Here is an 11361-nt window from a genome sequence, read left to right on the forward strand (position 1 = left end):
ATGTCTGACTCACTTGGAGGCAGCTTTCTGTGTTCCTGGTGTGTGTAAAAGGGGGGGGGGGGGCAAAAGAAGATGGTACCTGTATTGTGCCTGAAATCCACCCCTCCAGTACAGCAACCTTGGTGTGAGGGCAGTTTTGAACAAAGAGACGACACAGGAAGAAGAATCAGCCCTTCCCTTTCCCCAGCACTGCAGCCCTAATCCCATCCCCCTTCTCCTCATGGCTACTTTAAAAAGCCACATTCCCCATCCGGAGCTCTGATTGCAGATCCCCTATGTGGAGTTTTCAGTGGCCTCCACTGAAAACTACACCTGGCCTCTGCGTTTCCCTGTCTTTCAATGCACCCCCTTCCTTCCTTTCTCAGCCCATGCTATTTCCCCCTACCTCCTATCTCCTGTGCATTTTCTCCCAGTTCTGCTTTGCCACCCCCCCTCCCCCCCTTGATCCTGTGCCAGGCATTTCCAACTACAATTAGTTCTACTTCTCGACACTGTATTGCCTTCCTCAGCAAAATGTCTCCGGCTCCCAGATGCCGACTGCAAAAATGCGAAGCCCGCTCAAGGTCAGTCTGTCCTCCCCTGGCGCCGTGTGCTCCCAGGAGCCGCACCGAGCCGGCAGGGGCTGAACTATGCTCCATGGGACAGTGCTGTATGGATCGGCTCCTTTGCATTCGGAGCATGTATTCTGGCAGCAGACGGCCGTAGCCTTTGGCAGGCGGTCTTAATCCAGAATTCCACAATGAGGAAAACGGAAACTTTTCCTGCTACATGTGCATTGGACAAGCCCGTTTTACAAGATTGGTCTCACGCCCCTGCTGAGCCTTTAAAAAACCCAGATCGTTCTTTTTTAATGCAGTTAACTCCCATTCAGCAACAAAAAGCTGATCTGGATAAAGTTCACGAGCTGCACACATTTGCATCGCTTGGGCGCCAATGCTGCTTTTATTAGCGGTGCTTCTGCTCCACTTGCTGGCAATCACGCCAGGTCCCCATTCCTTTCCCAGGAACTGCTGGCACAGTTTTGTAAGGGCTAAAAACTTGAAGTTTTAAACAAAAAACTAAGCCAAGCTTCTAAGGATTCTGCGTTCCAGCCCTGGATGCTTTGTTTCCAGTCACAACACACACACACACACAGAGGCAAGTAGGTGATCTGAAAGACCTCTGCCTCAGACCCCTGGAGAGCCGTTGGCAGTCTGAGTAGACAATTGTGACTTAGATTGACCAAGGGTCTGATTCAGTATAAGGCAGCTTCATGTGTACACAATGCTAGATACATAAAATGCTAAAGGCTAGCCCGGGTGGGAAGGCGAGATCCTATAGCCTAGGGGTGGCCAAACTGCGGCTCTTTCACACATATTGTGTGGCTCTCAAAGCCCCCACCAGCCCATCAGCTGGATTGGAGAAGGCATTTCTCTCTTTAGATCACTTCTCCAAGCCAGCTGGTGGCTTCAGGAATGCATTTAAAGTTGCTTTCTTTCTACTTCTCCCTCCCACATCTATTTTCCTTCCTCCCTCCCTCCCTCTAACATCTGGTGTTTATGTCTTTCAAACATCTGACATTTATTCTGTGTGGCTCTTACATTAAAAGCAAGTTTGGCCACCCCTGGTCTAGCCGAATCTCACCATATCTCAGAAGCTAAGCAGGGTCAGTACTAGCGATGTGCAAAATAAAAAAAAATCGGATTCAGGGATTTTTGGGGAAATGCAAAGCAATAAACCCATTTTCTCCAAACTCCATAACAAAACATTTGAGCTGCACTAGAACATTCTGGCATGTTTAGTGGCTTAAGCCTAACCAGTTGGATTTGGCAGTGTACCTTTCCCTCACCATATGCCTACCAATATCCCAGCTTTGGCATAATAAACCAATACAAGCGCCTCATTGGAAGTGTGGGGGGAAACTTCCACCTTGGATTTTGTCAAATTGGGCATAGAAACGTTTCGTTAATTGAGGATGTTTTTATTGCACGTTCCTCCTTTTTAAAAAGTTCACAACATCCTGAACATGTGCAAGCAGTAAGAATACATACCCAAGACGCTCAGTTGGGTACTTTAGCCAACCCAAGGTGGAACAGCAAGTAAAACTTAATTTTAAAAGGTATTCTGGAGCAAAAAGTTTGTCTTTTTGCCTGTAAGACCAGAATACTTGAAGGACTGCCCACCTACTAAACATTCATCTCTCGAGCCTGACACTCTGTGTCCCTTCCTCCCAAAGCGAGGCAAGTGTTGACCAGAGGCAGGGCTTTTTCAGTAGTGGCACCTCAGATTGCAGTCCCCTCTCCCTTGAGGCTTGGAATTGTTTTAGGCTGTTGAATGCTGTTGTTGTGGGTTGTTTTTTTTTATAGTGGTGATGTTATGATGTCTTTCCCCTCCTCAGAGCTGTCCTTGTTGTGCAGAGCAGGTCTCTGGAGATGGGGCAGATCAATAAACTGGTATCGGGAGGCTGCAAAGAGGGGATCTCGGGTGCAAAACATAGGGGGAGGGAATGCCAAACAGTCAGGCTGGCTTCTTACAAGGTTTTTGCATGGATTCCCAGCAGATGGACTTCTGTCATTATGGATTCCCATGGCAGGGCCTTCTCAGCTGACCTCAGTGCATGGACAGATATGCGTGGAGTGATAAATACATTTCCACTTATACAAAAGAATGAGCTGTAAGAAGGCTCTTTGCACTGTCCAGAAACTATCTCCAGTGGCATTTGGGACATCCAATTATGCGCAGGGTTGTTTGTTTGTTTTTGTAGCAGGAACTCCTTTGCATATTAGGCCACGCACCCCTGAAGTAACCAATCCTCCTGGAGGTTACAGTAGGCCCTGTACTAACAGCCTTGTAAGCTCTCTGAGGATTGGCTACATCAGGGGTGTGTGGCCTAATATGCAAAGGAGTTCCTGCGTCAAAAAAAGTCCTGATTGTGTGCATGAATTGTTATTGTTTTTACTGCTTTGCAAAGTAGCCAATGATATCTCTAAGGCCTGAGGAACTTGCTGCCAAGAACATATGTCAGAATTGCATATCAAATCAGCCAGTATCATAATGCCCCTGTATAAATCGATGGTGCGGTCTCATTTGGAGTGCTGTGTGAAGTTCTGGTCGCCGCACCTCAAAAAGAATATTATAGCATTGGAGAAAGTCCAGAGAAGGGCAACTAGAATGATTAAAGGGCTGGAACACTTTCCCTATGAAGAAAGGTTGAAACGCTTGGGACTCTTTAGCTTGGAGAAACGTCGACTGCGGGGTGACATGATAGAGGTCTACAAGATAATGCATGGGATGGAGAAAGTAGAGAAAGAAGTACTTTTCTCCCTTTCTCACACTACAAGAACTCGTGGGCATTCGATGAAATTGCTGAGCAGCCAGGTTAAAACGGATAAAAGGAAGTACTTCTTCACCCGAAGGGCGATTAACATGTGGAATTCACTGCCACAGGAAGTGGCAGCTATAAGCATAGCCAGCTTCAGGAGGGGTTGGATAAAAATATGGAGCTGAGATCCATCAGTGGCTATTAGCCACAGTGGGCATTCGATGAAATTGCTGAGCAGCCAGGTTAAAACGGATAAAAGGAAGTACTTCTTCACCCAAAGGGTGATTAACATGTGGAATTCACTGCCACAGGAGGTGGTGGCGGCCACAAGCATAGCCACCTTCAAGAGGGGGTTAGATAAAAATATGGAGCACAGGTCCATCAGTGGCTATTAGCCACAGTGTGTGTGTATATATAAAATTTTTTGCCACTGTGTGACACAGAGTGTTGGACAGGATGGGCCATTGGCCTGATCCAACATGGCTTCTCTTACGTTCTTATGCATATATCATAATCTAAATTGCATATATCTAAGGAGCCTAGTCATCTGGTTTTACTGCTGTTATATCGTAAGTCGTAAATTGTTTTATTGATAAATTGTCTATGGTTTTACTGAAGTTGAGGTATATGTTCTTATGCTGTTACCCACCTTGAGCCTGCCTTGGTGGCATGGGTAGGATAGAAATCCCAAAATTAAATTAAAATATATCATAATCCATATTTGCATGCATAATAATCTAAAACAGCATACATATCATACTTGAAATTGTCTGATCTAGGCATCTATTCAATGCTCGGACCCAAGACTTTCTGGGTCCCCTGTGTATGGTTCACTGAATTCCATGGCAAAACAAAGGCAGTATTGAACTGAAAGACCATGCTGTCTAGCTCACTGGTTAAGATCCTCTTCACAAGTTTTGCTCTCTGCCCATGCTCACAGAGGTCGAGCAGGTGACAAGCAGAGTCGGGGCTTTTTCTGTGGTGGCTCCTTGCCGGTGGAATCCTTTTCCCTTTGAGGATTACTCTCCTTTATTCATTTTGCTTTACCCAAGCTTTTAAGAGAGAGCCAGTTTGGTGTAGTGGTTAAGTGTGCGGACTCTTATCTGGGAGAACCGGGTTTGATTCCCCACTCCTCCACTTGCAGTTGCTGGAATGGCCTTGGGTCAGCCATAGCTCTGGCAGAGGTTGTCCTCGAAAGGGCAGCTGCTGTGAGAGCCCTCTCAGCCCCACCCACCTCACAGGGTGTCTGTTGTGGGGGAGGAAGGTAAAGGAGATTGTGAGCCGCTCTGAGACTCTGAGATTCAGAGTGGAGGGCGGGATATAAATCCAATATCTTCTTCTTCTTAACTAAGGGGTTTGGAATGTCTGATAATTTGTTTGTAGCCCTGAGGACTGTTTTATGAAAATCATTAGAGAATGCAAGATGCTTTATGCTCTTTTAAGGCCTTGTTCACAACTAGGCTAATTTCATTTTTACGGCGTTGTAGGATTTTTGTCATGTTTTCCTTTGTGAAGCGCCTGGAGCAGGTTCCCTGGAGAGTGCACCATATATAATTTTTAAATAAAACAAATACGTGAGGTTAAGTAAAAAATCTTTACCACTTGAGGTGTACCTTTTTCTCCCACGCAGGTAGCCTCACCACTCATGGAGGCAGTCCTTGGAGAGACCCTGGTGACAGTAGCTGATGAGAAGGTCACCGTCACTGAGCTGAAAGCCCAGGTCGTCTCCAACCTCTCCCTTTCGCTTCACCCCAGTCCCGGGAACAGTCACACCATTGTGGCCAAGACAACGGCTCAGCAGACGCTCAACTTCTCTAAGCAGGTAATGCTTGAGGGAGCAGGACTTTTTATTTATTTAATTCTCCCCAACAGGGACCCAAAGCGCCTTACCTCATTCTCTTCTCCTCCATTTTATCCTCATGACAAACCTGTGAGGAAGGTTCAGTTTCTCTTGTGTCCTGGCCCCACTGATGGACCTTCTGATGGCTCCTGGGTTTTTTTGGCCACTGTGTGACACAGAGTGTTGGACTGGATGGGCCACTGGCCTGATCCAACATGGCTTCTTTTATGTTCTTATGAGAGAGAGTAACTGGCCCAAGGTCACCCAGTGGGCTTTCATGACACAAGTGGGGATTTGAACCTGGGTCTCCCAGAGCCCTCTGCTCACGACCTGAGTTCGATCCCTGGTCGAAGCTGGGTTTTCAGGTAGCCGGCTCCAGGTTGACTCAGCCTTTCATCTTCCCAAAGTCAGTAAAATGAGTACCCAGCTTGCTGGGGGGAAAGCGTAGATGATTGGGGAAGGCAATGGCAAACCACCCTGTAAAAAGTCTGCCATGGAAACGTTGTGAAAGTAACATCACTCCAGAATCAAAAACGACTGGTGCTTGCACAGGGGAATACCTTTACCTTTTTTTTTACTCCCAGATACTAGTCCAACACTCTTAACCATTATGCCATTCTGGGACAGAGGCGCCTTAAAATTCCAATGCCCAGAAAGTTCTGCTACGCCAAGCCTTCTGGTACCATTTTTGATGGTTTCTTCTCAAGCCTTCTTCTCTAGCAGACAAGAGCCCCTTTGAGTCTCCACTGAGGGCTTACATGTATAAATGACCCCCTGTGGAGAAGAAAAAACCTTGCACATGGAAAACTCCCATGTTTAGGCTGGTTGTGTGTGTGTGTGTTTTATGGGCTGTCAAGTCACTTCTGACTTATAGCACCCCTATGAATTAACGACCTCCAGAATGTCCTATCATGGACAGCCTTGCTCAGTTCTTGCAAACTGAAGACCAGTGCTTCCTTTGTTGAACCAATCCCTCTCCTGTTGGGTCTTCCTCTTTTCCTGCTGCCTTCAATCAGTGTTCCCTCTAAGTTGAGTTAGCGTGAGCTAGCTCACAGTTTTTTAGCCTCCGGCTCACACGTTTTTGTCTCAGCCCACGAAAAAGGGCCCCAGAGCAAACTAATTGATGCAGTAGCTCACAGCAGCAGCTCACACAAATTACGCTAGTAGCCTCACGAAGTAGAATTTTTGCTCACAAGACCTCACAGCTTAGAGGGAGCATCGCTCAATATTTCCTTCCTTATCGCCTCTTCCATTCACTCTTATCTTCTCATGATGTGACCAAATCAGGCTAGTTACGGTGCTCAATTCGCCTTGCTTGCTAATTACTGTTTGCTTGCTCGTGCTGTTTCTTCCAGATCCTCAATCGCAGCCCCTTTGCATGATTTTTGTTTCATTAAGAAACTGTGATTCCAGATGCAACGGTTTTATCAGACTGTGTCCTCTGCTTGCTGATTGACTGAGCAGCCTGTCTCATGTCTCTAATCCGTCCCGCTCCAGTGCATTATTCAATTTTACCGGGAATTTTTGCTGTTAGATTCAGATGTTTTTATCATATTTTGTGATTTACTTGCTTTGACAGAATAGCTCTTGTTACATTGGTAATCCACCTTGAGTCCCTGTGAGAAAGGAGGACTTTAAATGAAGATGATGATAACATGTTGCTGTGGATTTAGGGTGCATTAATTTATATCGGGGCAATGAGGGAGTGAGCCTGGATTGCCCAGGTGGGCCCGATCTTATCAGATCTCAGAAGCTAAGAAGGGTGGGCCCTGGTTAATACTTGAATGAGAGACCACTAATGAAATTGCTGAACAGACGAGTCAGAACGGATAAAAGGAAGTACTTCTTCACCCAAAGGGTGATTAACGCGTGGAATTCACTGCCACAGGAGGTGGCGGCTGCTACAAGCATAGACAGCTTCAAGAGGGGATTGGGAAAACATATGGAGCAGAGATCCAGCAGTGGCTATTAGCCACAGCATATTGATGGAATTCTCTGTCTGGGGCAGTGATGCTCTGTATTTGTGGTGCTTTGCGGGGGGGCAACAGTGGGGGGGGGGGGCTTCTAATGTCCTGGCTCCACTGGTAGACCTCCTGATGGCGCCTGGTTTTTTTGCCACTGTGTGACACAGAGTGTTGGACTGGATGGGCCATTGGTGTTATCCAGCATGGATTCTCTTATGTTCTTATGTTCACCAAGGAAATCCAGGGTTGCTGTGCAGAGGTAGGCAATGGCAAACCACCTCTGCTGCTTCTGTTCATCTCTTGCCTTGAAAACCCTACAGGGTTGTCATAAGTCGGTTGTGATTTGGCAGAACTTCCCACCACCACTGGAGGGTGAAGAGAGCAGCAGGGTTTAGCTGAATCTCATCAGATCTTGGATGCTAAGCAGGGTTGCTACTTTAATGGGAGCCCACCAAGGAAGACTGTGAAGAGGCAGGCAGTGGCAAACTGCCTCTGCTTCTCACTTTCCTTGGAAGCCTCTTGCTGGGGTCACCGTAAGTCGGTTGCGACTTGACAAGATGTATGTAGTGAGAATAGGCTGGTTAGTGTGAATTGAATATATCCCAGAATCTGCCATAAGCCAGAGAAGATTTTCCTAGCATACAAGTGCTCCAAGATAGATCAGCCAACATTTTGCAAGCTACTGGTGAAAGAAGGGTGCTGTGGAAGGGTAGATGGTTCCTCACAATCTTGTCCCCCTTTTTTTTTAATAGGAGGCCTTGCTGAGTCTTTGGGTGTCGTACAGCGATGGTACCACCGCTCCCCTCTCCTTGTATGACCCGAAGGACTACACGTTGGTCGTGAGCAGCCACGACAGGTCTGTGGTTTCCGTGACACCAGATCGGGCCTTCCCGGTTGTGGTGGCTGAAGGCGAGGGGTCTGGCGAGCTGGTGAAAGTCGAGCTCATGATCTGTGAGAGTTGCCAGAAAACCAAGCGCAAGAGCGTGCTGGCCACCACTGTGGCCAGCGTCCGCGTGCATTTCAACTCTGAGGAGGAGCCCACCTATGACTACGAGCCTGTCCAAATGCCCAGTAAGCCTGGACGGGAAAAGGGTGCTCCGGGAACCACACCGAGGTCGGAGGGGGAGTGGCATTTGGTACCCAGTCAGGAAAGTTGGGTGCCTAGTGTTATTCTCCCCACGGAGGAGTTCCCAACTATTCCTACCGGCTACGTACAGGTGACACGGGGCCTGACGGACCTGGAGATAGGCATGTACGCCCTTCTTGGTGTCTTCTGTTTAGCCATCCTTGTCTTCCTCATCAACTGTATAGTCTTTGTACTTAAGTACCGGCACAAGCGGATCCCACCGGAAGGACAGACCAATATGGACCATTCTCACCACTGGGTCTTCTTGGGCAATGGGCAACCGTTGCGGGCCCAGAATGACCTTTCCCCTCAGCCTGAGAGTCCAGGCAACCCGCTGGAGAACGTCCAGACCTGTTGCCACGGTGACCACCACAGCAGCGGCTCCTCGCAAACCAGCGTGCAGAGCCAAGTACATGGGCGGGGGGATGGCTCTTCGGGGGGCTCCACCAGGGACCAGAGCGAGGACCCGCTCAACTCGCCCACCTCCAAGCGCAAGCGGGTCAAATTCACCACTTTTGCCACCATGCCTTCTGAGGAACTGGCCTATAACTCTATCCCCATCGCCGATGAGGAGGACATGGAGTGGGTCTGTCAAGACATGGGCCTCCAAGACCCCGAGGAACTGCACAACTACATCCACAGGATCAAAGAGATTGCATAATGGGTCCAATGGGCCATTCCACAGGCCACCAGACAGGGCACTCTCGTGGGGAATTGATGGGATAGTTTGCATTTCCCCTCTGGCATTTGTTGGGGGCCCCCTTCTGGTTCCCCTCCAAATGGACAAGCCCAACCTCGGTCCTAGTGATGTTCAAAGGGAGACAGAATCTGTCCCATCATATGGGATGACTTCCTGTCACTCGGAGGAAACCATCTTCAGTGGGCAGCTTGCGCCATAACTACAGGGGGGTATCGATGGGACGTAGCCAGACCGGGTGCTGGTGCGAGGTGTCCCTAGCCACGTGTCAAAAAAGGTGGGCTGGCAATGCCCCATTGGGGCCAGAGGATGGGGCAATCGGAGCCCAAGGCACTGGCTGGAACATGGAATAAATCCCTGCATCTGCTTCGGGGGACTTCAGTCCCTGCCTTCCCAGCGTCCACCGCTGCCTTTTTGTCAGCCATCTCCAAAAGGGAAACTTTTGATTCTTCAGCTTTTGTTTTCTTGCACAATAAACATTGACTCGTAATTAACATTCAGGGATTTCTGCCCAGCCTGGTGGAACTCGCATGGACTGCTGTTGCTGGAGCAAAGTGGGGGGTGGGGGAGGGAGGGCAGATGGCTCCATGTTGCAACCCTGAGGCTGCACCAGAGTGCCCTCCGGGGTCCCACAAAGAAGTTTAAACTCCGTTACTACATGGGGAAGGTGGAGGGCTGGGGTGGGGGGGTAAGACCATACCACCCCCTAGCAATTCCAAACAGCACCTATCCCCTTTAGTGCCTGCACTGCCTTTCCCATAATCCGAGACCCGGCCTTCTGGCGTTGAGTTGATCTGCCCAATAACCAACATGGCCGCCCAGATTTCAGGAGTGGAGGCCAGGAACCCCACAGCCCTATAGACCCTTGATCCAAATTTGGGACGTGGGAGGAAATCAAGACTCCAGTAAGATGGAAGACGTCATCTCAGTTGTTTTTCTTTTTTCTAGGGTATTATGGCCTTCTTAACAAGGAATAACCCCTTCCCTTCTATTGGTGGTTTGTTTGCTTCCCACCAATCAGTGGCACTGTGAGCAGCTGTTTCTCACAGCTCCTGCTTATCCATGTTCCTAGTTGATAGAAACACGTTTCTTATCAAGATTCCAAAACTGCCTGTCTTTATCTCACACCTCTCGCTTCCCCTCCCTCCCCCCCAAAAAAATCATTGGTCGAGCTACAAAGGAATACGGGGAATGAAATTCACCTACAAACAAGGGGCTGGAAAGGGATGGGGCCTGGGGTCAGATAGACATCAGAGGGACCCTAGGAAGAATGGGGTAAAAAGGGGCATCGGGACAGAAGTAATCTGTGACTCGTGGTGAATCAGTGTAAGAGGTGGCTTAATTTCACATCTTGATTAAAAACACAACAGCCCAGTCTTTGTCTGCAGGATCCTAGTTTTTCCCCAAACCTCTTTTTTTTATGTTCCAACCCTCTCTTTTTTAATGATCCGTTGATTTGGCGACCTGGAGCAGAAGCGTTTGCACGGGCAGATGAAAATTATTCATTTGATCCTATGACAGGTTACAATAAAGATTCTTGCCTTGATCGACAAGGGCTTCTTTGAACAAAATCTGAGCACCCCTTCCCTGTGTGTCTTGCTCCACGTTCTAGCACTGGGTCATGCACGTAGATCAAAGGGTGCTGTATCACTAGGGGGACAAGATCGAGGTACCCTCCATGCGATTTCAGTCTGAGGGAGGGATGGAAGAGGCAATTCTCAGCCAAGTTTAAAATTCCCCTCTTGGGGGTTAAATAGCCAGCAGTAATGGGATGGATCCAACCAGTTTTCCCACTGGTGAAAAAAGAGACTGCGGGGGAGGGGGGAGGTGTCCGTTTTGACCACTGTAAATGAGGCTCGGAATCATGGGACCTGCATGATCAAAATCTACATTTGACCAAAGCTGTAGTAAGAAAGGGAGTAGAACAAAACTGGATGAAAAAAGTTGACTGGATCCAACTCCGTTTATTTTAAGGCCAAACTCTGTGCATCTATAGCTGTTATTTCAATGCTGTTATCACTGTGGGGTAAACAAATATGCTTAGAATTGTCAGATCTGGATTGGGAAGTATCTGGAGATTTTTTGGGGGAGGGGAGGGACTTCAGTGAGGTAGAATGCCATAGATCTCACCTTCCAGTTTTATCCAGGGGAACTGATCTCTGTCTCCTGGAGACAGTTGTAATCCCAGGTGATCTCCAGCTATCACCTGGAGGCTGACAACCCTATCCGTTGTTTATCTAAAGCAAAGAAATTGGTGCCCTTTGGTGTGTCCAAATAACTACATAAGCCTGGTATCTTGTTTCTGGCTTTGTCCACACTGTTGTGAACTATGGGCCACAACCGTAGATCCCCCTGTGGGACATGAAACAGGGGTCACTGGGAGTATGTGTGGGGTGGGGGGTGGGGGGAAGGTATTTGTGAATTTCCTGCATT

General features: G+C 48.2%; 1 protein-coding gene across 1 annotated transcript in view; it reads left to right on the plus strand.

Annotated features, from left to right (window-relative positions):
- Positions 1 to 10499, plus strand: part of TMEM132E (transmembrane protein 132E) — a 201714-nt gene extending 191215 nt beyond the window's left edge. The window contains exons 8-9 of the mRNA XM_060259121.1: positions 4932 to 5123; positions 7858 to 10499. Of these exons, the coding sequence (XP_060115104.1) occupies positions 4932 to 5123; positions 7858 to 8892 (1227 nt within the window). The 3' untranslated portion in view covers positions 8893 to 10499. The remainder of the gene's footprint in view (positions 1 to 4931; positions 5124 to 7857) is intronic.
- Positions 10500 to 11361: the final 862 nt, after the last annotated feature.

Source organism: Heteronotia binoei, chromosome 18, assembly GCF_032191835.1.
Source record: "Heteronotia binoei isolate CCM8104 ecotype False Entrance Well chromosome 18, APGP_CSIRO_Hbin_v1, whole genome shotgun sequence".
Classification (NCBI taxonomy): Eukaryota; Metazoa; Chordata; class Lepidosauria; order Squamata; family Gekkonidae; genus Heteronotia; species Heteronotia binoei.